General features: G+C 42.1%; 1 protein-coding gene across 1 annotated transcript in view; it reads left to right on the top strand.

Moving 5' to 3' along the window:
* Positions 1-25,523, top strand: part of NXPE3 (neurexophilin and PC-esterase domain family member 3) — a 31,246-nt gene extending 5,723 nt beyond the window's left edge. The window contains exons 4-8 of the mRNA XM_054974953.1: positions 1,130-1,352; positions 19,660-20,414; positions 21,048-21,121; positions 23,109-23,315; positions 24,651-25,523. Coding sequence (XP_054830928.1) covers positions 1,188-1,352; positions 19,660-20,414; positions 21,048-21,121; positions 23,109-23,315; positions 24,651-25,252 — 1,803 coding nt within the window. The 5' untranslated portion in view covers positions 1,130-1,187 and the 3' untranslated portion in view covers positions 25,253-25,523. The remainder of the gene's footprint in view (positions 1-1,129; positions 1,353-19,659; positions 20,415-21,047; positions 21,122-23,108; positions 23,316-24,650) is intronic.
* Positions 25,524-26,750: the final 1,227 nt, after the last annotated feature.

The following is a 26,750-nucleotide window of genomic DNA, read 5'->3' as shown; positions in this document are numbered from 1 at the left end:
GTCTCTGTTTCTTGTGCTTTTAAATCCATTTGATTTTGCCTTGATTTTTTAAAAATGTTGCAATGTTGGTGCTTTAAAAAAAACTTGCAGGTTTCCTCAGCCAATCAGCTGAGGAAACTGACTTGTCCTCAGCCGGTCAACTGACAAAACTGGCATGCCCTCTTCTGCCCAACAGCCCTCAGCAGAAATGGGGCGGTTTTTTTACTGCAGAAAAAATAGACACCACTTCAGTTCAACTCCCTCAAGTGTGGAATTACAGAGGCCCAAAGTGAATCTGATACACAGAAAACCCAGTGTAAGTGTTCGTGCAGAAAACACCTGTTTAGCAAGAGACTAATTGGGTCCTGACTCTGAGTTGCATGCGTTGAAACCAGTGGTCACTGATCTACAGTGTCAAGATCAGCATAATTTATTATGCCAATAAGGATTATTAAGGTGGTTTTTCTACAAATTGCCAGCCACCTTTGGAATAAAGTACAGAGTTCATTATAATCACAAAAAAACATTGTTTAAAGACCAAAAGGTTGGGGTATCCTTAGCTATAGCTGCATCTGAATAAATATCTTCCCAAAGATTTTTAAAAATATTTCCTAGGTAAGTTTCTTTGCAGTTTTTCTGATTATTTTTAAAAGCATTTTTACACCGAAGGTCCAACCATCTTTCTCCTTTCCCAAAAATTCGGGCAGGGGGCTGTTAGTCATCAACAGTTTGGCCAAAGTTTCAGTATACTGACTGCAATCCTAAACAGAGTTACTCCAGTCTAAGCCTATTGAAATCAGTAGGCATAGACTGAAGTAACTGTGCTTAGGATTGCACCATGAGTGGTGATAAACTGCTTTAAACCATTTTTTTTCAATTGTGTAAACAATAACTACAGAGTTTTTCAATTCCAGCAGCAGTTTTGTTTCATTTTAACTTACTGAAAGTTACAAGTTTATAATTCATTTTGGGAGTGAATGGGGTAAACAATTCATCCCTGGCTGTGGGAACCACACAATTAACTTTTTTATTATTATTCATTCATTTACATTATTTATAGTCTCTCTTTCTCACTAAGATTGAAGGGGACTTAATACATTGATGGCTGTATTTTGAGATCTAATCCAGAAAATTTTAAATCTGTTCACAGGAAGAGGCAATGCAGCAGGAGCCTCCTGTTGAAATCTCTTGTGCAATACACAGTCGCAATGACATTGGTGCCAGTGGATTACGGGCATCATGGGAGCATCTTACCTGAGCGAGAAAGGGATGAAGGGATCATGTGGCCCAGTTTCTGTAAAATACATACTTTGTGCTTGGGTCTGGCAGTGCTGGCTCTTCTAGTATTAGTCCACAACTTTTATCAGTTAGAGGTGAGTCATGCAACACTCTGTCAATGACAGGTCAGTGTGTTTGAGTAACATCTGTCCTTTTCACAAGTGTTCCCTGCATATTAAATTATTTAAGGATGACTGTATATGCTATACTACACTCTTTTTTATATATATAGGTGAAATATATTTTACAACTGTTTAAATGGAATTTTATTCCTTGTAGTTCTGTTGCATGTTTTTTTTTCCTGTCTGTTCTTCTGATTTTATTTTCAGTACTTTATAAACCATGTTTCTAATTTTCTGGGTGATTATCCCATGGAAAGCAGTTTCCCTTTGTGCTTATTTTCATCACACTCTGTGTTTCTGTATTTTGCATGCATTCTTTCATGCTTTTGCATTTTACGGGCATTCTTTCTCACGCAGAGCTCATGTGCCTTTAAACGATACATAGAATCATAGAGTTGGAAGGGGTCTTACAGACCATCTAGACCAGCCCCCTGCCCAATGAAGAAACCACTTAAAGCATCCTCAACAAGTATTTGTCCAGCCACTTCTTGAAGACTGCCAATGAGGGAGAACCTACCACATCCCTAAGGAGCCAGTTCCACTGTTGAATTACTCTTAATGTAAAGTTTTTCCTAATGTCCAGTCTTGTAGTTTAAACCAATTGTTTCGAGTCCTATCTTCTGTTGCCAACAGAACAGCTCCCTTCACTCTCCTAAGTAACAGACTTTTAAATACTTAAAGAGAGCAATCATGTCTTCCCTCAACCTCCTCTTCTCCAGACTGAACATTTTCAAGTCCTTCAGTCTTTCCTCATAGGACTTGGTCTCCAGGCCCCTGATCATCCTAGTTGCTCTCCTCTGCACCCAGTCCAATTTGTCCACATCCTTTTTGAAGTGAGGCCTCCAGAACTGCATACAATACTCCAGGTGGGGGCCTGACCAACATGGTATATAGTGGGATAATAACATCCTGTGATTTGGCTGTTATGCCTTTGTTGATACACCCCAAGATGGTATTCACCTTTTTTGCTGCTGCATCACACTAAGTGCTCATGTTTAGCTTCCCATCCACCCATACCCCAAGATCTTGTTCATGCATTCTGCTACCCAGGAGTGTATCTTTGTGCACGCTCAAGTGCATCCTATGTGGCCCAGAGGATCTGTACATATCCAAGGTGCTTCTCCACAACTTCTCTGCCCATGTTAACCAGCAGCCCTGAAGTAATGCCTTGCCTACTGCTATCTGTAGTTGGGCCTGTACTCTCCTTTAGGGAGAAAACTGAGGCAAAATTGGCCTTGAGCCTTTCTGTCTTCTCTCTGTCCTCTGTCAGAGTTGCTCCATTTTCACCCAGCAATGAGAGGAAGGTAACAAATACTGTTTTTGCCATCATTTCATCTCAGTAATGTAACTTATGTATGTAACTTATGTTACATTCATACTAGTCATGTAGCTTTTTAAAGACAGAGGACACCCACATAAGCTATACCATACAGTACATATTTCCTGGTCTTGCTCCTGTGCCTTTAACAGGATCCTTATACCCCCCACCCCACCCCAAACAAACAGAAACAAATAAGCAGTTGATACCTTCCTGGCAAGGCAATAAACATGGCAGGTTCATGCAGAATGCCACTATTCCTCCTCTGGAGCCACGTATTACTATATAATGTATATATCTATTACTAGATATTCTTAAAAGAATAACAGATTTATGGTGTTAAAAGCTTTCAGGGGCTAGATCCCACTTGGTTATATGCATGAAAAGTTATCCTCCATTCATTTATTAATTTAAAGAATTTTTGTCCCCAGATTATATGTGCACATGCATACTTTTTACAAAGAGGATTTTTTTTTAAAGTTCAGTTTGAATTGCAAGTTGTTAAAGTCTGCTGCACAACAAAAGCCATTGCATCCCAAGCATCTCCGTGCATATGGATTGTACAAAGTACCAAGGCAACAACTTTCCCAAAGACACAACATCACTACAATGCACCCTACTGTTCATTTTCTCAGCATCACCAATTGAGGCTACTCAGATATGCAAGAAAGAAGGAAACTTAGAAATATAGGCATCCCTTTGCTGTAATTCCTGTGCCAGACAAGTGAAGTATCTGATCCTTGCACAGACATTAGGAGAGTCTGACTCCCTTTTTATGATGCATTCCTCTACTTCTAAAATAATGCATCTTCCCACCCCTGCTGTGTGTGGCTGCTGCAGGCCCTGGTCATTTCCACAAGTCTTTATAGGCACGCTCCACCCATGGAATTCTGGAAGCTTTTCCTCAGGCTTTCTCGCATCTACGTTTGCAAAACATATGCATGCTGTTTCATTACTGCCTTTTCCGCGTATTTACTGGGATCACAGTTTCTCTAGTCTTTTCGATTTTGCTACTACAGACTAACACAGCTAGCTCCTCCAGTTTCTCTAGTGTTTTCTTCTGCTGCAGGTTGACAGAATGGCTCCCCCCCACCTGTTCTTTGGCTTATGAACGTTAAAAGCATTCTGAAGAATCCCCCTATCTGCCCCATTCCTCCCCCCAAGCTCTTTCAGTTCAGCTGCAGAAGCCTCCTTGCAAAATGAGCTGGATACAATTGCACATGTCCCAAATAAAAACAAAATTTGAAAGGGAGGTGGGCAATTTCAGGCTACAATGATGAAAGTGCCTGACCTCCCCTCCAAAACTGCTTTTGTTAGGGACTGTTTAGAGGCTGTCCTGTGACCTCACAGTGCAAGGTAAGCACTTGTGTTGTGGGGAGTCTGTGTGGAGTTGTCAGAAATGGAAGAGAACAACAAAAAAGGAAGAACATGAGATCTGTTCCACAAGATCCAGTAAGTCAAAGGGAAATTCAAGCCACAGCTTGGAATGCTGAAAGATCAACATGGAAATACAGTATCTGATCAAGACAAAATAAGTGAAAGATGGAAACAATACAGTGAAGAACTATACAGAAGAGGTGGAAGGATGACAGATACTTTTGACGAAGAGCTGGAAATCTTCAAAAATCAGGTAAAAAGCAATTGGGACAAAGCATCTGGAGTAGATGGAATACCAATAGAGCTATTTCAAGCTATAGAAATTGAGACCATCAAAATCTTAACAAGAATATGTCAACAAATATGGAAAACAAAACAATGGGCCACAGACTGGAAATGCTCAGTCTACATTCCTGTCATGGACCAGCCAAGCCCAGCAAAACAAATGGACACAGAGGACTTCTCTGAGGAAGAGAGAGTTGCATACCTGACCCAAGCCCCCAACCAGTGGCAGAGGGACTGCAGAAGGAGGCAGTCGCTGAAGGGTCAGATAATAGAGTCTCAGCCAGGAATCAGTACATTGGCCCCTCAGATTCCTAGCCCTGGGCTGGAAACAAAGAGCCAGCTGCCAGCCAGTTCACCACCCCGCCCCCATCACCAGAGCCTTGGGAATGCCATCAGAAGAAGATCAGGAGTAGAGATGGGCACGATCCCCCCCAAAATACCGATTAAGCCGTTCGTGGATCCGGGCCGCTGCCGAACCCAGGCCACCGATTCTAACCAATCAAGTCCCATTTCTGATCCGGACTCAGGAAGGCCAAAGCGGGAGGGCGCCCCACTGTTTCCAGCGATATAGGAATGGTGGTTGGTGGCAGTGGCCGCCAGGCCCAGCGGGCAGGGGGAGGCGGCGATGAGCCGCCTCCCTTCAGGGAGGGAGGGGACATTCACACACACACACACACTTAGAGTAGAGGGGGGGAGTTTTTAACCCGGCAACGAACTGCCTCCCCTCAGGGAGGGGACATTCCCAGGGCCAGATTTACGGTTGCCAGCACCCAGGGCAACTGTAGTCAGGCTCTTGCGTGCGCGCACGCTCCTGGGTGTCCCCCCCCCACGCAGCAAGTCGGCTGTCCCGGTGTGCTGCGGAGCTGGCGGCAGCGCGAGTGGCTCGGCGGCTGCCCGCACCATTCACCTGCCCCGCAAGACAAGGGGCGGCTGGCTTGCCCGTGCGCCGCTTGTCCTGGGGAAAGGCAAATGGCGCAGGTGGCCTCCCAGCCTCCCACGCTGCCTTTTGCCTTTCCTTTGTGCCCATGGCTTCAGAACACCCCCTTCCCCCTCCCTCCCCTGGGTTGCTGCTCCGTGGTTGGAAGGAAGCCTGCTAATCAAGGAAAGCTGGGCTTCCATTCGTGTTTTGAGGGCAACAGAAGGAGGGTAAACACAGCTCATTCCCCTGGCTCCGTTGCCCTGGGAATAAATTACAGGCGCAAGAGCGTCTGCAATTCCGAACAGAAACCGATATATCCGATCAAGTCCCAAACAAGCAAACCCCTGACTGCTGGATCGGTTGCCATGGACGGAACCGATTAGCTGAGTCACGATGGCGCAAACGCCAAAATCGGGGGGAGGGGGTTGAAATCATAATTCAGATCGTGCCCATGTCTAATCAGGAGAGACCTTCAAGCCAGGACATGCAGTGTCCATCTAGCAGCACAGCACCAGCCCAGCTTCAACAACAAGGAGGAGTACTTGCAGGAGCAGGACTGAGGCAGCCAGCAGGTACATGATGTACTGTAGATGGTTTGCAGCAAGTGGCTTAAAAGCAACAGAGAAGGGAGCAGCTGTGTAGAAGTAACACATCTGCTAGCTACTGACGTTGCTGCCCATATTCTGGATACATTTCTCCGTCTCTGACCTACACCCATACCATAGAAACTTCACTCTTGGAATTCCCTTCAAACTTGAAGCTGTGAGTGTTAATTTATCTAAGCCGGAACTTTGGAACAGTATTTTGACCAACTCTGATATCTAGCAATTATCTCTGTGCACCTGCTGTGTGCCAGCAGTCAGGACAATTCCAGTCCCCAAAAAGGATGCCAAAGGATGCAGCAACTATCAGACTATCGTGTTAATTTCCCATGCAAACAAAGTGCTGCTCGAAGACTCTTACCATATATGGAATGAGAAATGCCAGATGTTCAAGCTGGATTCATAAAAGGAAGAGGCACTAGAGATCACATTGGAAATTTATGATAGCTAATAGAACATACCAGGGAATTTCAGAAGAATATCAGCCTATGTTTTATAGATTACAGCAAAGCCTTTGGCTGTATGAATCATGAAAAGCTATGGATGGTGTTAGAAGAAATGGGAGTGCCTAAACATCTTATTATTTTGATGCACAACCTGTACTCTGGACAAGAGGCTACTGTTAGGACAGAATATGGGGAAACAAAATGGTTTCCAGTTGGCAAAGGTGTCAAAGAAGGATGCATATTGTCTCCCTACCTGTTCAGGCTCTATGCAGAGCATATCATAAGGTGGATTAGATCTAAAAGAAGGTGGAGTGAAAATTTGTGGAAGAAACAGTAACAATTTGAAATATGCAGATACACCACATTAATGGCAGAAAATAGTGAAGACTTGAAATGACTACTGATGAAGATTAAAGGAGAAAGTGCCAAGTAGGGATTACAGCTGATCATCAAGAAGACAAAAGTAATGGGTGCTATTAATGAATCACACAATTTTAAAGTTGACTATGAAAAAATTGAAATTGTTCAAGATTTTCTATTTCTTGGCTCAATCATCAACCAAAAAGGAGACTGCAACCAAGAAATCAGAATATTGAGACTTGGAAAAGAAGCCTTGAGGGAACTAGAAAAGATCCTTAAAGAAGATGTCTCTCTTGGGACCAAAATCAAGATAATCCAAACTATGGTATTCCCCGTTACTATGTATGGATGTGAAAGTTGGACAGTGAAGAAAGCTGACAGGAAGAAAATTGATTCATTTGAAGTGTGGTGCTGAGGGAGAGTTTTGCCAAAAAGATAAGTGGATTCTAGATCAAATCAGGCCTGAATTCTCCCTAGAAGCTATAAATGCCAACTTGAGGAAAACTTGAGACTCCCTTTGGCCTGAGAATCTCCCCCCCCCCCGCCAGCAGTTGGGCTGTGGCACAGTTGCAAAAGGGAAAAAAAGCCATATAAGAGGGGAGGAGGAGAATGCTGGAGCTTAATGCCACAATTTTGAAGGCAGCACTAAGCTCAGCCCCTCCTCCCCTCCCCCACCGATTTGCTGGCTGCCAGAGCTTTTATGTAGAGGCTCCAGCTGTAACCGGCATGCCCTTTTCCCGTAAGTCAAAGAAGTTTCTATTTTGCTCTGGCTCAATATGGAAATCCCTATGAGCTATGCTTGAAAAAGCATGGCCTCAAGTGGAAGCTCCCAAATAAAGCAAGGGCATGTTGTATTCCTCTCAAGGAAGCAGCGGAGAGGGGATTGGGAAGAGGCAGTAAATATTTTTCTTCAACTTTTAAAAACCATGTGAAATTTCTGATTCATACTGCAGTCATCTTCTGCCAGGATTACTGTAACTTTTCCTATCTGGCCGTTTACTGTCAAACTTGAGCTTTCTCAGCTCTGTCTAGAACACTGCCACCAAATTAACTGATCTCCATCATTAGGAAGCAGTTAGGATCATATGTGTTTCCAAAACAGGAGTGAAAAATAATTTTAACCTGGTTGAGTTATAGTATATAATCACAGTGTTAGATATGCTTTTGCTTCATGTTTCAGTTTTCCAGTACAGCAAAGACATGCTATTACTTTCATACATTGCATGTAAGTTTCCCAGAGGCATCCAGATTGTTGTAAACAGAATGCTGGACTAAGTGGACCTTCGTCTAATTCAGCAAAGCTCTTCTTAATCTTTGGCACTGAACAGCTTGATGAATATAGAAGCAAATATCTTGCTTTCAGTTTTGTTTATGATGGTTATGTGGCTGCTAGAATGGTTATTTCCTCTCTGAAAGATGAAAATATGCCCGGATACTGAGGCATGGTTCCCCTTTGCAGAAGCTACATCAGTGTGTGTGTGTGTGTGTGCGTACTAGAGACATAAAAGTTCCAGAGCTTGTGAAGCTGGGAGCAGGGAGATAGAACCATGTTTTCCCAGAAAGAATAACATTAACAGTTGTATTTTAATTTTTGCCATGGAGAGGTAGGGAAAAAAATGATGACATTACGAAACAAATTTTGCATTATATAAACTGTGGCTTGGATCCCATGGACAAGTTCTGTGAACACTAGACAGCCTCTGCAATGGAGTGCACTTCCAGCAGCATTCCATTTTCACAAGATCAGCGGTTTTGAATGAGCCCTTGTCCAGAGAAAAGTGCTAGCAGAAGAGGACGTGAACTCCATAGGATCTAAGTCTGTACGATATGGATAGGAACAATTTCATAGCCACAATAGGGTTACTAGCGTATTTTGATATCAACTTCATAACACTGAAGTTATAATGTACTGTATGATCATCAAACACGTTATGGCATATTAATTGTTGTCAAGACTATTCACACACAATAAACATATCCTTGAAAATATGCATACTATAGACATAGGGAATATAAGAATCATCATTATCTAATGCTACAGAATGTCTTACAAAAAATGCACATGATATATAAGCAAAATGGGTAAAACCTTGTCTTTAAAAGCATTTCACTGTTCCAGACTACTCTGGACAGGCCAGATTCAGATATAGGCATGAGCTAAAGAAGCTCTAGGGTTCTGGTTAGCTTTCTTATATAGTTAATCTCTTGGCAAAAGGTACACCTCAACAACAATTAGGGGTTCATTTTGGGTATAGTACACAAATAAAAATAATATTAGAGAATCTTGCCTCCATTTCATCTTCTTCTTGAAACATAATTACATTTTTGAGATTAATTAATTTAAAAGACTATAGTAATACCAACTGTTGATTCTGCATAGATAATTCAAGGAGAGTTCTCACTTGTACATGTTAATTATTTCTCCATAATTTTTTAGTCGGGATCAGCATCCATTCCTGAATATTTTTGGCCATATTGATGACACCTTCTTGGGGTGTCCCTGTTTGTTGTCATATGTGGCAAAGACAGGCTGTTGGAATAGCTGATTTCTCCATATGGCCCAGACGTGTCTATATTCAGGATCATGATCACACCAGGCTACTGCATAATTTTTTTTATAATTATTATTATAAATTTATTCCACATTAACTTAAAACGTAACCATACAAAACCCATTCCACATAAACATAAATATTACAAAACCCAAAATATAACAATTCCTAAGGAGTTCCATACATCTAGAAATTCAATAGTTCTTGACAATGAATGTTAGAAGAAACAGTATCTTTTTCCTGCAAAAATTGCACAATAGGAAACCATATTGCTTGGAAATTTTTTCGATAGGCTTCCAAATTCTGAATGCCTGTAAAGCAATCCACTTTACTCAATATAAAATGGTTCCAGATGGAATCATACCAATTTTGTAGTGAGGGCCCTTTCTTATTTCTCCATTTCTTGGCAATCTCTATCCTAGCAATTGCTAACAAAGTTGTTATTGTAACCAGCTTGTTTTTATCTACTCGTTTTAACAAATCTATTTCTAGAAAAATATTTTCTGGATTTTTTGGAATCTGTTGGCCCACTATACTTTCTATTTGCAATAATACTTTATTCCAGAACCTTTTAATGGTGGGGCAAAGCCAAAAACAATGTAAAAAGTCTCCTATCTGTCCACAACCTTCTGCATAATGTTTTTCAGTTAATTTTTTTAGGCATATAATGTCAGTTTTTCCTGTTCATTAGTTTTCCCCACTGGATAAAAGAAATCAATGATCATTTGTAATTCCATCACAAATTATTAAATCAATTACTCCAATTGGGTTCCTCTGGTGGGCTGCTACCGCCCAAACTGAAACAAGCTTGACTGTTCATCAGCTGTTTGGGAACTGGGTGAGCCTCCTTTGTGTGCATAGAGTTCTAGCAAGTGGCTGAGCAAAAGGCTTATAAGTGAAGCTTGGACACAGCTTGACTTAGCCAAAGAAAGATCTTTATTGTACTACTGTAGACTATAAAGTGCATAGAGCACAAGAATATATATAGAAAGGGTGCAGCTAATAAAAGGAAAAGAAGAAAACCAAAAGTCCTGTCCTTTTAGAGTTTCCAAATTGTACCTGAGGAATCCCCTGCTGGAATGGGTGTCCAGCCCTTGTGAAGTAGACCCCTCTGTTCTCCATCCTGCTGAACCACACATACAACAGGCTGCAGAGCCTTTTCATACCCTTTTTTCCAAGGCAGGGGGAGAAAGGAGTTCCTTCCCTTAAAACCAGTATATAACACTGCAGCTTAGTTATTAACAGGAGCCAGGAAGAGCATGAATATTACTCTCATTTTGCAGTCATCCATTGGCTACTTACCACTTACCAGGCTCAGTTCAGCATATTGGCTATCACATACAAAGCTCTTTGCAGCATTGGTCCAGCATATCTATAGAACCCCCTTTCTCCCTGTGTTCTGTCACAGCAGCTTCGCTTATCTGAACAGGGTCTTCTGCAGGTGCCACCTTGCACAAGGGCTAAATCAACAGCTGCCTGTACATATGGATTCTCTGTGGTGGCCTCCACCCTATGGTATGGCTTACCTGAAGAGATGAGGAAAACTCTCACTCTTCAGGCTTTCTGCAAATTATGCAAAACTGAATTATTCAAGAGGGCTTTTTACTCATATAGGAGGGCTGTGCTGTAAGGAAGTGATCTCAAAGAGATACATAGATTTTACCATTATGTGCTATTATGTACTATTTGTTGCTGTTAAGAATGACCCTACAGGGCAATTTCTGTGTTATTTAATATGTCGCTTAGAATTTCTAATGCTCTTTCAGCATTTCTTCAAACTCAGTATTTGATTTCTGCTGGTTTTAAATCTTGAACATTTGCATTTATATACCCTATTGCATTGTTTATTAAAATTCCCTTGACTGTACTAACTCACACTGTGTAATCTGTCTTGAGTCTTAGTGAGAAAGGTAGACTATAAATAACAAATTTTTAAAATATATAAATAAGAATGATTTATTAATCGACATCCTCTTAGTTCAGAATCAAGGTGCACCATTTTATGGGCATGTCCTTAATCTGCAGGGATTGTACACCATCCTACTTCTCTTCCAAGGTTCGTAGCTCTTGCTGATTGTCCTGGTGCACCTGGGTGTTTTAAATGTCCACAGATTGTTGTTCTAGATTGTTTGCGGATCTTCATAATGGAAATCTTTTCCAAATGCCTTTTGGGATTACATGGTGGATGTTCCTGGTTAAATATTTTCAGGGCTTCATCCTAGTTTAATTGGACCCATGCTGGAACTACATTCAGATCATTGGCACATTCAGATTATATATTTGCCTTTTTTTTGGACTGAAAGAAAAATCACATTTTTGTAGAAAATCATTCCAGGTTAAGTATCAGCTATTCAGTCTTCCTCCCAAAATATTTTCAGTGTTAAAGTATAAACAAGATATATACATTAGACAGTTTTAGATACTGTGTTGCTTATTAGTGAAACACAATGGTTACTCACATAGTAGTGCTTTTGTTCACCCTGAGATGTTGGTAACATTGGAACTGCTTATCGTAACTTCAAAAGACAGGCATTTTAGACATATGTCAAAACAATGTGACAGTGGTTTTCATTTAAATTCAAGCCACAAAACCACCATAATTCTTACAGTTTTACAAGCCTTTTATCATGTGCCTGCAGTTCCTTCCAGTTAATATCTCATTTTTGTCAGCAGTTGGAAAATCTGTAATGTTCTGTAGAATATAATCTTCTTGTTTTCCAAAACTCATTCTTACATCATATATGTTATGCCCTTCTGAGGCCCTGGTCATACAGAGTTACCTCAGGGAGTATGTCTTATAATTCTGAATATTTACCTCTGAGCACTTTCACATTGCCACTGCCAGGGGTATCTGTTTGTACAGGGCCATTTGGAGGGTGAGAGAGGACTAGTCTGGAGTGGCCCCCTATTAGCATGTGCAACCCCTGCATATGTGTGTGTGTATACATTTGTGAGGAAGAACCGTGTACCCTGGCTCTGTCAGTAGAGTACAAAGGGACCAGACCAGGTTCAAAAGAGTGCAGAAGAATCATACCACACTACCTGCTTCAGGTGCCTCTCCAGTGGCAAATGGGAGCTCATGACAGGAATCTCTGCAATGATTTCCCATGCCTATCAGGAATAGATGGGCCAGGTGCATCTGTTCATCAGTCACCTTGCACAGATTCTGGGCCATCGCTGCTGAGCCTGCTTCTTTCTTTCCTTCTTACCGACCAGCCAGCTTACCTTTATTTGCCCCCATGCCTTCTGCTTTCCGTTGATCTCTACTCCTGAAAGCATCTCCCTGGCTGTGCTGTGTGGCGGTGGGCCAGTCTGCAGAGTGGCTGGGCTGAGTTGTGTGTGGGCAGTGAGTCTCTTGTAGTCGCTGCTGAATCTGTCCTCAGTGAGTCCTTTATCAAGGGACGTCAGTGGAGGGGGGGGCAGTACCTTTTCCAAGGCTGTTTTGTCTTCCCAGTCCACTTCTATTCCCCCCGTGTCCCTCCTGCCTGCACAGCTTCGCTTTATAGAAGCCAAGGCATGCTAATATTGGGGCTGCCCAAGAGACTTCAACAACCATTGAGAGGTTTGTAGGCATTCTTTTCCTAAAACTACAGGTGTTGTTTGTGTTATTGGGGTGGAGGGGGTTAATCCTCCAATGTGCATTTTTTTTTTTTAGATTTCAGATTTTGATCCAACCTTGAGACTTCTTTCAGGTTTGTAGAGACTGCCCCCAGCTGCCAGGTTGGTCCCTAGCTCCATTTTGTGGCTCTGTTGACCATATTTTCTATGGTGCAGTTGATTCTTTATTTAGAAAATATACATGCCACCTTTTCTATTTAAGAACAATGCAAGAAAATAATAAAAACAGCAACACAGGAATTATCCATATAAAAACAACATTATTTAAATTTGTATCATGTATCTAGACCTACTCTGTCTGGACGTTCTAGCCACCTGAAGGGCTGCATTGAAGAGTAGTTTCACGAAGGTCAAAGCATTACCTAAGATATTATGATGCACTGTAATATTTTTAAAAATCAGGATATCTAGAGTGTCATCCTAAGCAGAGTTACACCTTTCTATAACCATTGACTCTGTTGGACATAGAGGGGTCTAACTCTGCTAGTTACAGATCTCCCAAATAGTATAAAATTTGACCCTTAATATATTTCCTGGGTGAACTGGGATTTGATCCCAACACGGCTGGCATAGAATTATGATTTACCATGGGGTGCAATAATATGACTCTGACCTGGATGGCACAGGCTAGCTCGATGTCATCATATCATGGAAGCTAAGCAGGGTTGGGTCTGATCAGGATGGGAGACCGCCAAGGAAATCCAGGGTCACTACACAGAGACAGGAAATGGCAAACCACCTCTGAACAACCTTATGAGGTTGCCGTAAGTCAGCTGCAACTTGACAGCTCTTTCCACCACGGCCACTACCATAATATGAGAATCAGTGCTAGAGTGATGGACTAGGATCTGGGTGACCCATCTTCCACTCCCCACTCGGCCATGGAAGTTCACTGGGTGATTTTGGGCCAGTAGCAAACCCTCGGCCTAATGTATCATACAGTCTTTGTTGTGAGAGGAAAAAATGGAGGAGAGCAGAATGATGTAAGCCACTTTGGGTCCCCATTGGAGAGAAGGGCAGGATATAAATGAAGTAAAAAGGGGGGGAAATAAAGATGGCTATTTATCCTGGAGTTAACTTTAATCTCAGGTCTATTATAGATCTCTGTCTCCTCTTTTATTTTATAACAAGGCAGAAGAGGTGGGGAGGGGCTGTGGATGTGTGGTGGAGTATCTGCTTCGCATTGCAGAAGGTCCCTGGCATCTCAGCTTAAAAGGCCCAGAATCAAGATTCTAGCCTTTGGTGCCAACCATGCATTATTTTCCTGTTCCTTTTCCCTCCTAACCACTTCCCTGCATTGTATCTGATTGACTTGCTCTGGGTGTGTACAGTACAATGTATGGCAAAGGTACAACTTCTTTGCCTTGGCTATCAGCCTTTTTTCTTCTCATGTCACTCTGAATTTTGCTCTGATGACCAATAAAATATTCCAAAAACATTTTACCAGCTAGATAGTCTATGGATAAATTAGATTTCTTACTAAGTTTTATTTCTATGCTATGCTAATTTATTTTCTGAATACAGTACAATGCAACATCCAATGTTACTCATTTTGTATATTTTATACCTCAATTACCTTGTCTTTTATTGTGTCCTTAGTCCTGTAGACTATCTTCTGTGTCATTATAACAAGAAAAGCAGGGGAAAGGAATACTCCATGTTTTCTGATGTCACCAGTATAGTGAAGGACAGTCAGAGGGTGAAATGTATAAGTAGAGGAGATTACCTTTTCACTGATGTCTTCCCTTACCCAATGAAGTGATCTCCTTGTGAGTTGGGGGAATTAGCATGCAAGGAGAGGCAATGAAAGGTGGGTAACTTCTGGGTCTCTACCTGTGTATATAAGGATTGTCCCAGCTAGAGAACTCTTTCAATGGCCAGACAGATGTTTCAATCAAAAAGGTTTTTCTAATTGAAAATAATAAAGATCAACAACACACAAAAACACAACACACACACAGAGCTTACTAGAAAACCGTGGTGAAAATTTGATAGCGTCTGGGGGATTGGGTGATAGTTACCATCCAGGAGAGGGCATCCAGGAGAGAGAACATTGACCGACCAGCACGCCAATGCGGAAGAGCTCGAACAGCAGTCCGAGGGTGGTTGCTGGATCCGAGAGCATGCACACAACTATGGAGGAAGGGTAGTTCAATTATCCTGTGGAATGTACCCTGTGTCAAGGTTGCATCTTTTGCCCCCCCCCCCAACAATAACTTAATGGTTGTTCCCAAGGTGGGATAAAGGATTGAGACGCTATCTCCGGGGCAAGACAACCAGGAAGGTTTGATAATGACTTAATGGTTGTTCCCAAGGTGGGACAAAGGATTGGGAAGCTGTCTCCGGGGCACGACAACCAGGAAGGTTTGATAAAGCCTTCCCCCGGAAGAACTAAAGTTATCAGTGCTGACTGACAACCCATGAAGTATGGGTCGGTAAGGCTATCAGAGCCCTGAGTTGCCTGAGAATAGGAGAGTGGATAAGGGAAGATCAGTAGGGTGTGTTGCGGTGATTAATTCAGGAACTCCAGGAAGACCCTTTATCTCAAGATCTTTGCACAACTCTGAGGCACGGGGGCTGAGAGCGTGCCTCACCTGACATCTCACACGCTGGCAACATTCTGTCTCCTGGTTGGGCTCTGGCTTCCATATTTCTGCCTGCCTGGGCAGTGTTTTGTGTTTGAAATGCATTCAGAGAAAGAGCTTATGGCATAACCATATTCATAAGCTGCCTTAATATTTGGAGGGCAAGTCTGACCACTAACACCCTGCTCTCCATTAGTTGTTATATGTGGGCAGCTTGGAGGAAATATTAAGTACTGAAGTGATTAGTATTTGGAGAGATCTGGTATCTCTGTATTTTTTTTAAAAAAAAGTTAACAGAAGGAAAAAAAATCTTCATTTAAAGTGTTTATTATTTTATTTATGATTTGTTTCATTTTTTCCTGGTTTGATTGTCTTTTAAAAATACCTTTCATCATTAGATCAAAGCATATGAAAGCACCAACAAGGACATAAATAGGTGCTCTTCAAGATTCCAGTATTTTAATTTCTCTCTCTACGAATATTAGATGTGTATAGTTCTGTATATTAGATTACAAGGGGAAGTGGGACTTGTGTATTTGTGTTGTACCTTCAAAGATCCTGTTCACTTGATGGACAGAAGTATGTTAATATAATGTGTCGTATGACAGCAAACATAACCAAAATGGATCATATATCTAAGTCTCTCCTATAATAGCACTTCAGATTGCTGCCAAGGGTAGAAGCAAATGCAGAAAATGAACAAAAAGACTGAATGCTGACCTGATTATAAAAAGAAATATCTCAGTGACCTGAAATGAAAATATATTCTTATAGTTGATGCACAAGTTACTTCTGAGCATAAGAATTGTTTGGATTTTATTCTTGACTCCGGCAGAAAGCTGGGACAAGTTGTTCTCCATCAATTAAAAAAAATGGTAAAAAGAGAATCATTATCCCAACTCCAGAGGAGTTAGCCGTGTTAGTCTGTAGTAGCAAAATCAAAAAGAGTCCAGTAGCACCTTTAAGACTAACCAATTTTATTGCAGCATAAGCTTTCGAGAATCAAGTTCTCTTCGTCAGATGCATGATACAAACTGGTCAAATACAGAAGAGGAGGGGGGAGAGGGGAGAGAAGAAGAGGAGGGACAAGATGCAATTAGGGGGGAGGCAACCAAAACATTCCTTTGCTAGTAAATGTAAACATCTTTTGGTGTGTAGTCAGTTTGCCGTGTTAGTTTGCAGCAGTAAAAGCATCCAATTTCTATGTAGTATAAGCCCTCGATAACCACAGCTCTCCCTGCCAGATGCATCTGACAAAGAGAACTGTGGTCCACACTTCTCTTTGTCAGATGCATCTGGCAGGGAGAGCTGTGGTTATCGAGGGCTTATACTACATAGAAATTGGATGCTTTTACTGCTGCAAACTAACTCGGCAAAGTGACTACACACCAAAAGGAGATGTTTACATTTACTAGCAAAGGAATGTTTTGGTTGCCTCCCCGCTAATTGCATCTTGTCCCTCCTCTCCTTCTCTCCCCTCTCCCCCCTCCTCTTTTGTATTTGACCAGTTTGTATCATGCATCTGACGAAGAGAACTTGATTCTCGAAAGCTTATGCTGCAATAAAATTGGTTAATCTTAAAGGTGCTACTGGACTCTTTTTGATTATCCCAACTGTGTCCTTTATAGGATGAACATTTGTAGCATGCTTCGAAAAATGGCAGAAAAGTTACAATATATTACAAATGTTGAAGCCTGTCAATTGACAGGCTCTCTGTGACACTGTTGTACGCAGATGGCAGCAATATTAAGAAAAATAAGAGGATAAATGCTGATTATGTGGGTGGTAGGATAAAAGCTTCCTTTTAATGCCATCAACTATAACTGACTATGCTAAGACAACAGTGCCATTCTCTCACTGTCTCAGAAAAATAATCAGTTTTTGCATAGTCTTATCAAAATTCATACTTTGGTTGTTCAAATCTTCAACTTTCCAAGGACCATTTTGAAAATTAGATTGGTAGCTGCTGAAGGGCTGCCTTATGTAATAGCTGTCCCCTTAGCAGTCTGTTTCTAAAAAGACACAGGTGATCATCATGAATCTTTCTAGAAGCTACTTATGTTTTTTCAGAACTGTTCTTGCTGCACATGATAATTATTTAATTGTTCTTTTTATTAGGGCTGCAACATTTAGTTGAATGATTTGATCAGCTAAAAATCAGATTTTTTAATTGATGGCATTATTTTTGATACAAAAGTATTTATAAAAACTTCAGTTCTCTTTCCTGTGTGTGAGAGAAGGGAGACTGCCTCCAGAAGGGCCTAACTACATTATACTTTTTCTGGTTCTGCCAGTCTTGATTATCAAACGCACACTGGAATTCTGTGCTGAACTGAATTCTTGGGCATATGGGGGCCCAACTTGGATTCAGTACTGCAGCGTGTAGTGTAGGAAGGGGGGGTAGGAAAAGGGGGGGTTAAGCCTCTCCCAGCACTGTTTTCCCAACCTGAAATGGCTCTCAGGTTTCCTGTTCATCTACATGTACTGAAGGGCTTACATGTACCAAAGGGCTACACTTTAAGTTTCCCAGCAGGGAAAATAGTAGTGGCTCCCAATGAGTTATCTCAGGGCCAGACTGTGACCCTGAGTACGGCATGGGCTCCATTTTGGAACCTGTTTTTTTTTTAAACTTTAAACATTGTAGTGGGGGCCCGATTCTGCCCAGGACTGTGGTGCTGGGAGATGAAGTGATCTTGAAAACAGCACAGGAGGGGAGTCAGCCCAGTTGGCTTGGACCTCTACAGCAATTTTAAAAGTTTAAAAACAGGCTGTAAAATGGTATCACATCTCTGTGGTGAACTTGGGGACATAGTCCCATCTAGTTGTCCCTCAGTAGCTTTGTTCATAAGTTACAGAGAATGCATATACAATCTGTACAGTATATGCTTAATTTTTCTTTATACATGCATCAGGTATTTCTCATGTTAACTTCAACACATGTACAGCTGAACTTGTGATTGAAACAGCACATTTACCCAAGTACTGATCTTCAGTTTCATTTGTAAAGCAAATACATGTTAGCTTTTTCATACAAACCCTCCTCTGCCTGGCACTGACCTGATCCAGACAGTTTTGTCCCTGATCCAGGCCCAAATGGGCCCCAAATGGCCATTTGGGGCCCGTTTCAGTCGTGATCAGGGCCAAAAACCACCTGGATTGGGTCGGTGCCTGGCGAGGGAAGCCTCCTTTGCCTGGCACCGACGTGATCCCAGCCATTTTGGCCCCGATACAGGCCAAAACTTGCCCAAAATGGCCATTTTGGGCCCATTTCAGCCTGGATTGGGCAGTTTTGTCCCGAATTGGGGCCAACATAGCCCTGATTGGGTGACTGCCAGACAGGAACACTCCCCCATCTGGCAGCAGCTGAATCCCGGCCACTTTGGGCCCAATCCTGGCCATTTTGGGCCTGAATTGGGCCCAAAATGGCCAGGATTGGGCCTCTGATGGGTGGCGGATCACTCCTACTCAGCAACAGCCTGATCCTGACCATTTTGGGTCCCTTTTCTGCCATTTTCACCCCCTTTTGCCATTTTTGGCCCAATTTCGTCCCTGAATGGCCAGGATTGGGTCCCAAACAGCCAAGATAGGTGATGTCAGGGGGTTGGGCATATGCAAATCAGTTATGCTAATGACACACTTCTGGTGCCATCAAGGGGCGTGTCATATGCTAATGAGTTATGCTAATGAGATCCTGCATCTCTTTTTCTACGAAATGACCCCTGACTAGTCCCATTTACTTTACAATAGCACTACTTACAGTCAAATTTGGGCTATAAATTGCATTCTAAGCTTGTGTTTTTTTCTTTTGCACATTCAAAGCTTTAACATCATACAATGTTATCCTGTTATTACACTGAAGATCTCTGTTACTCGTTAGAACTTTCTGTTCATACATTTTGTACTTCTTGTCTATTTTATAGAAGATCTATTTCTGAGAGGTCAGAAGGAATAGTTCCACGGAGATTATATGCATGTAAACTTTGCCGTGTCATTTTACTAATTGTTCTTCTGATAACACTGTGATATATATGTGTATTAGTAACTAGGGAATACTACTATATGGGAGAAGAGCTTGGCCTATACATTTTTGAAAATAAGAATCTTAACGTTTGGGGGCTGTTTAATGGGGATCACATTTATAGCTCTATAATGGGATAGTGAACCTGTCGATCTGTGCATATGTATAGTCTTGTTTCAAATGGCTTCCTTCTTTTGTAGAATCTGGATCATGACACAGGTTTAAAATGGCTGATAGAAGATGATGACCAGCAGTCTTCATCACAGGCGACTAAAATACCCCGAAAGCTGTACTGTGGTTATGAGCACCAAGTGTTGTCCAAGAGAGAGCAAAGGGAAGAAGATTCCTTATTTGCTGCTATCCAGTGGCCCAAACCCCCAAAGAACAAAATCCCATTTGTGAGGAGCACTGACCCTTCTCATAGCAGCTTTGTTATTCTGAATCCTCACATGCATTTCAGGGTTGGTGATCAGTTGGAAGTGTTGGTCTATATGAAGGACTATGAAGGGAAACCAAAGCAATATGGCGGAGACTACCTTCAGACAAGAATCCACTCTGCTCACCTGAAAGCTGGAGCCACTGGAAGGGTTGTAGATTACCAGAATGGATCCTACAGAGTTTTTTTCACTTTACTATGGCCAGGAGAGGTCACAGTATCAGTGTCCTTGGTCCATCCTAGTGAAGGGATCCAAGTCCTTCAACGTTTACGAGAAGAAAAGCCAGATAGGGTCTACTTTAAAAGCTTATTCAAATCAGGGAGGGTATCAGAAACTACTGTGTGCAATGTGTGTTTGCCTGGAGACATGCCAGTCTGTAACTTTACAGATCTCTACACTAGTGAGCCATGGTTTTGCTACAAGCCAAGAAAACTCTCCTGTGCCACCAGGACCAGCCATTACAAAGGGGGATATCAGAAGGGCCTTTTAACCTCAGAAGAGAGCCTCCTTTTCCAAAGGTGTGTATTCTTTCATACAATGGCTTTATTGTTCGATCTGTTTTGATTGGAGAACTGTGTTGATGTTTTCATTCCCTTGAAAATATTTTGCATGGTTGGTGAAAGGTACTGCTTCAACAGGATTGCAGCTTGAACTTGCCCACAGAAAAGGGGACTAAGTAGCAACAGTACATGTACTTATATGCAAGCTCTACCTGCTTCTAGTTTTCATGGACAGTATAAGAGAGTGTAATTCAAAGCCAGTCTTCAGGGGACACCTTTTGGTTTCTGCTGCTGATCCTATTACATATATACACTCTAGTCATAGTTGTTACAAGTGGCATACAGCCAGTGATAAGTACATTTAGTATGCAATAAGTCCTCATTGATTGTGGGCATTCCTGACAATATAAGTCTGTTTACAGAGACTTGGGATATAGTATTCCAAGTCCTTATAGATGTCTTCAGTTTCCAAATGAGGATGCAAGCTACAAACCAGTGCATAGATCCACCTTCTCCTTTCCAGCCTGTTCCCCCAATCTTCCCCAGCCCTCATGCATGAAATCATGAGGCTTTGAGGAATATTGAGCCTTTGACCTAAGACAGGTAAGAATTGTTTAATGAATTATGTCTCATTTTTGTTATCTTTTTTAGTGATGTGAATATCAAAGTGCCAATATTCTCAGGTGGTCCCGATACAGTGATTGTAAGGTCTTTGGGGCATGCAGGTAAAGTAAACATTTGGAAGACTTGTTTCAAATCTCTAAAGCCTTGTTTGCACGCTTCATGTAATTTGTGAAAATGCAGAGCAAATTGACATGACTGCTGATTTCATACTGAGGAGCTGTCATATGAGAACTTGATTGGTATGAGGAGGCACTGCTGATCAGCTGCCATGGAAGAGCTTTCTCATTGCATAACAATCAGGGGTGTCCATGGGGGAAAAAATTGGTTTTGTAATACCCCGAAAGCTGAAGTGGTGCTTCAGGTATTAAAATTGCTTCAGTATGCTCTGTAAAGATTCGGAGCCTACCAAAGTGAGGGGGGAAGCTGTCTCCCAGCCCTCCACCCCATTTAGTCCCCCTGTCTTCCCCTCCCACTTACCTGACCATGGAGCCAGGAAGAAGACCAGCTGGGTGGCGGGGAAGGCCAGAACCGGTGCTTCTGCAGCCCACGCTGCCTCCTCTGCCACCACAGTGGTCAGCTGGGTGGCAGGAAAGGCTGGAGCAGGCGCCTCCACGGCCCACGCTGCCTCCTCCATTGCCATCAGGAAGGTACAGGTAAGTGGGGTGGTGGGAGGGAGCTCTTCAAACTTCAACTGACCTACGGGGGGCGCATTCCCCTGCGGGCCAGTTGAAGCCTAGGAAAGGCCCCGAAGCTTTCTGAAGTGACCCAGATCACTTTGGGAACCTTTGAGTCGGGATTTCCAAATCAAGGCCAACATGCTGGCCCTGATTCTGAACCCCCGAATCGTTATGGATCGGGTCCAATTTGGACATTTTTCTTGAATTGGATACCCAAAGCACACACCTCTAATAACAACGGTATGTTATATAAGTACTTTAAACTGTTTCACATACATCATCTCATTAATTCGACAACCCAGTGAGATAAGCCAGTATTATTATGCTTCTGTTGCAAGACAGAGGACTAAGGAGATTGAAAGAATAGCATCTTGCCTATGGCTACCACAGCTGAAGTGAGATTTGAACTGGGAACTTCCTGATTCACAGTCTCAGACTATATATCTGCTCTAAGTGTCAGTCAGAAGCCAGCTTATAAAATTAAAAATCTATCGTCGGATAAATATCCACTTAGCTATATTGTCAAAGGCTTTCACGGCTGGAGAACGATGGTTGTTGTGGATTTTCCGGGCTGTATAGCCGTGGTCTTGGCATTGTAGTCCTGACGTTTCGCCAGCAGCTGTGGCTGGCATCTTCAGAGGTGTAGCACCAAAAGACAGAGATCTCTCAGTGTCACAGGGAGACTCTGAGAGACACTGAGAGATCTCTGTCTTTTGGTGCTACACCTCTGAAGATGCCAGCCACAGCTGCTGGCGAAACGTCAGGAACTACAATGCCAAGACCACGGCTATACAGCCCGGAAAATCCACAACAACCATCCACTTAGCTGATCATATAACTGGGCTCTAAGTGCACATAAAGTCTGCTTAGTGGTTTCTGTGTTGCAAGTCTTATTCAAAAGCACATTTATTAGCTTTTTCATGTCTTGTTTCTAAGCTTAGGTGAAATGTTTCATACTGATATTTGTCATTTCTGGGTGTTTTTTTTCCTTGAAAGGGTTTACCACTCTGAGAAGAGTGGTATATGTGTGCAGGTGTTGTTGTTATTGTTATTATTACTGAATGTTTCTGTCCACAATCATGAATGTTTTTTTTAAAAGTTACAAAAAGGCCCTATCTACTTCACTGTTGATCTGATAGTGTGAACATGTGTGCATGAATGCACATGCTCCTGTGTGAATGAGGCCCACTTCCTATTTGGGTTCAGATTTACTTTGGGGGAGCTAAGTGAAGAGAGAAACCTCTTTTCTGCCACCTCACACTCCTGTTCTAAAAGAGCTGAAAATTTAAAAGCTAAGACCCATCAAGCCAGCTCTGTTCTAGGAGGACTGATGATGATGATGTGTGTTCTTGCTAGTTTATTATAAAGCATAGTTTTTTTCTAATTAATTGTTCTGAATTATTTCTTTCAGAGATGGACAATCTGGAAAGATCGCAGAGCCCTGATCTATTTCCTTCTGGTTATTATTATCAAGATGAATGGAGGCCAAGAACCCAGTGGATTCAGCATTTTAACAAGTCATCAGATATTACTGAATGTTTACAGGGGAAAGTTATCCACTTGTTTGGAGATTCTACAATCAGGCAGTGGTTTGAATATCTAACATTGTTTGTTCCAGGTTACTATTTTTTTCTGCTGTGTCTTTGCTTGTTGAAAAACTGATAGAACAAAAGCTCTCTCAAGTGAGCCCCTCAGGTTTCTCACCAAGCCTTTTTAAGACAAGAAACCAAAGGTGCATTTTTTTCCAAACATGAGAAGGGGTTGTTTGAAATCTGATCAATCAGTAAAGTGTTAGAATAATCTCTGTCTTTAGTACTTTTCAGTGTTTGGTTGTAGAATTAGCATTTGTCTAGAAATAGATGCTTTGGATGTACCTGTCCTAGAATATTAGTGATTGCTGTGGTAACTGACTTTCTTTTGGTTGATCTTGGCTTATATTTCTGGAATTTGAAGGAGCTAAAAAAATTAAGTATAGGAACAATGTTTTAGTACTTCATTTCAGTAAGCCTTGAATGCAGTATTCCACTGTCTAGAATTCTTAAAAATTGCCTTTTTATCTTGGAGTGTATTTGCCTCCTAGACAAATGATTGTTTCTGGCAAGTAAATTGCCTCTCTTTCTCTCCCCCCCCCCCACATTTTGGTAATAGAGAAAATAGAAGACAGAGAGGAAAGGGAAAAGCAAAGACAGTAATTATGTGCAAATATACATTCCTAGGCTTTGGTTGAGGGTGAGGACTTATGCTTAAGGCTTTACGGAAGAGGAAGCTTTTGAGGAGATACTGGAAAGAATACAGAGGGCATCCCAAGCATAAGGGGCAGGAGGGGGAAAGGTACAGTAGATGGAATGCCCAAACAGAGCTTTAAATTAAGATCAAGGAGCTGATTCAGGATGTAGAAACAGATGAGATGCCAGTGGTGGATTTTGATGAAGCGGTTCACACAGTCTGGATGATAAGAGAGGTAAATGACTTTAGCAGCAGAGTTCTGGACAGAGAAGACTAGCGTGAAGATGGATGTAATGGTTAAGGTAGGAGATGATTTGCGAATCAGAATTTTAGCCAAGAGAACTAAGATGAAAGGGTGGATTTCACAACACTGTCAAGGGAGAAAATTACATTATTTGTCGATAGATTAAAAAAGAAGAAGCAATCCAAGGTTAAAGCCAAGACATAGTACCTGGCCACCAGGGTGGGCAAGGATGATAGATAACTATTTTGAGTTGTACTCTACATGTTTACTTTCTGTATCCTAAATGATTACTTCTAAGAAAAGTTAAGAGTGCAATCCTGTGGTGAGTTACTCCAATCTAAGCCGATTGAAGTCAATGGACTTAGACTGGAGTAACTCTCCATAAGATTGCACTGTTAATGCTAAACACCAAGATTTGTTTTCTTTATTAATATTAGATGGTGATGGGTTGTAGGTAATTATATCCTAATTTTTTCATTTCAGATCTTGTGGAATTGAACCTGGGCAGCCCTAAAAATGTTGGTCCCTTCATGTCTGTGGACATAAAGCACAATATCTTGCTAAATTTCCGCTGTCACGGGCCTCCGATTCGCTTTACTACCGTTTTTAGCAGTGAACTGCATTACATCGCCAATGAACTGAATCGCATAGTAGGTGGGAGAAACACTGTGATTGCCATAACTATCTGGTCTCATTTTAGCACTTTCCCTGTAGAAGTGTACATCAGGAGACTGAGAAACATTCGTAGGTCAGTTGTTCGGCTGTTGGATCGGAGCCCCAAAACTCTGGTAATCATCAGGACAGCCAATGTCCAGGAGCTTGGGCCAGAAGTTAGCCTTTTCAACAGTGACTGGTATTCATATCAGCTTGATACAATCATGAGGAAGATGTTCTCAGGAATTGGAGTCTACTTTGTGGACGCTTGGGAGATGTCACTGGCACATTACCTGCCACACAAATTACACCCAGAAGATATCATTGTGAAAAATCAGTTGGATGCTTTCCTATCTCTTGTGTGTCCACCAGAAACATATTATAGTCTACTGAGAGGAATTCATAATCAAATGTGGTCACTGCTGCTATAGTATGGTTTTGAATATACCTGCACTACTTATTTACCATTGCTAATTTAAGATGACTGTAACTTGCATCTGATTCATCCAGACTGCATTGTAGCAGGCATATACATATTTACAGCAAATGAAGTTCAGTTCAGAGAGATTCACATACATTTCTGTATCACTTCCCAGTTGGCAAAATGTTGTACAGTTGTTACATTTGATTGTACAACAGGCAAGTCATTATTTTATTAAAATTTCCTTCATTGCAGTATTAATAAACATAATTTGGCCATGATTGATAGATGTTTTCCTAGTTGCCGTTCTACCTTCTGCAGTCCGAGAGGTAGCTTCATGTAATAGGGATCTCAACAGCCTTGCAATCTGTCCTTTCTGTGAGAAGTGCTGGCCCACGTAAGACTGAATTCATATCCCATGTGTGTTAGGGAAAGATACCACCTTTTCAATCCTTTTTGATAATCCAGTTTTCTGAAGACCAACATTTCTGCTTTCTGTGTGTTGTGGAAGTACCTTGCCAATCTATCTTATCAGTGATTGAGTTAGGTCCAAAAGTCTTTGTACAATGAGGAAGAGAATGGTCGTGCAACATAGAGAATGGATGAGATGGTTGTTGTGGGTTTTCCGGGCTGTATTGCCGTGGTCTTGGCATTGTAGTTCCTGACGTTTCGCCAGCAGCTGTGGCTGGCATCTTCTCAGTGTCTCAGTGACACTGAGAGATCTCTGTCTTTTGGTGCTACACCTCTGAAGATGCCAGCCACAGCTGCTGGCGAAACGTCAGGAACTACAATGCCAAGACCACGGCAGTACAGCCCGGAAAACCCACAACAACCATCGTTCTCCGGCCGTGAAAGCCTTCGACAATACAATGGATGAGATGTTTAGATTTCTACTGGGAGAAAAGGCAGGGTATAAATAAAGTAAATAATAAAATAATAATGTTTAGGGTGCTCAAAGTTAGGGTTAATACCGTTCTAATAATATTACCCAAGTAATATAAAAGATACATAATGCATAATGTATTCCTCCTCTGATCAGTGGTGTAGGGTGATGACCTCTTATCAGTAGGGTGTAGTTTTACAACATCCACTTCCTTTGTAGGGGAGATCACTGAAGACTAGAAGTGGGCATGGACTGGGAAAAAACTGTGGGCTGTCGGTCCGTGGTCCGTCGTGTTTCATGGACCGCAGACCACAAAAATTTTTCGGACCTGCCCCAGTTCGCGAACCAGTCCATCCATGGTCCATCAGCGCCAGTTTCCCACCAGTCAGCTGGAGCAAGAGGGGGTTATAGTTTAAAATGCTCCCCCCCACCACTTGCGAATGGCACGGGGAGCCCTTTAACCCCCCCTGCTCCAGATGACTGGCAGGCTCCACTAGTCAGATGGAGCAAGGGGGCAGTTTAAAGGTCCCTCAGCACCACTTGCGAGCGTTGCGGAGGGTGCTCCGTTGCTCCAGGTGGCTGGCAGTCTCCACCAGTCAGCTGGAGCAAGGGGGGAGGTTTAAAG

The sequence above is a fragment of the Eublepharis macularius genome, chromosome 3, assembly GCF_028583425.1.
Source record: "Eublepharis macularius isolate TG4126 chromosome 3, MPM_Emac_v1.0, whole genome shotgun sequence".
Lineage (NCBI taxonomy): Eukaryota > Metazoa > Chordata > Lepidosauria > Squamata > Eublepharidae > Eublepharis > Eublepharis macularius.
The sequence above is the reverse complement of the archived record's forward strand: the minus strand, read 5'-3'. Positions and strand labels throughout refer to the sequence as shown.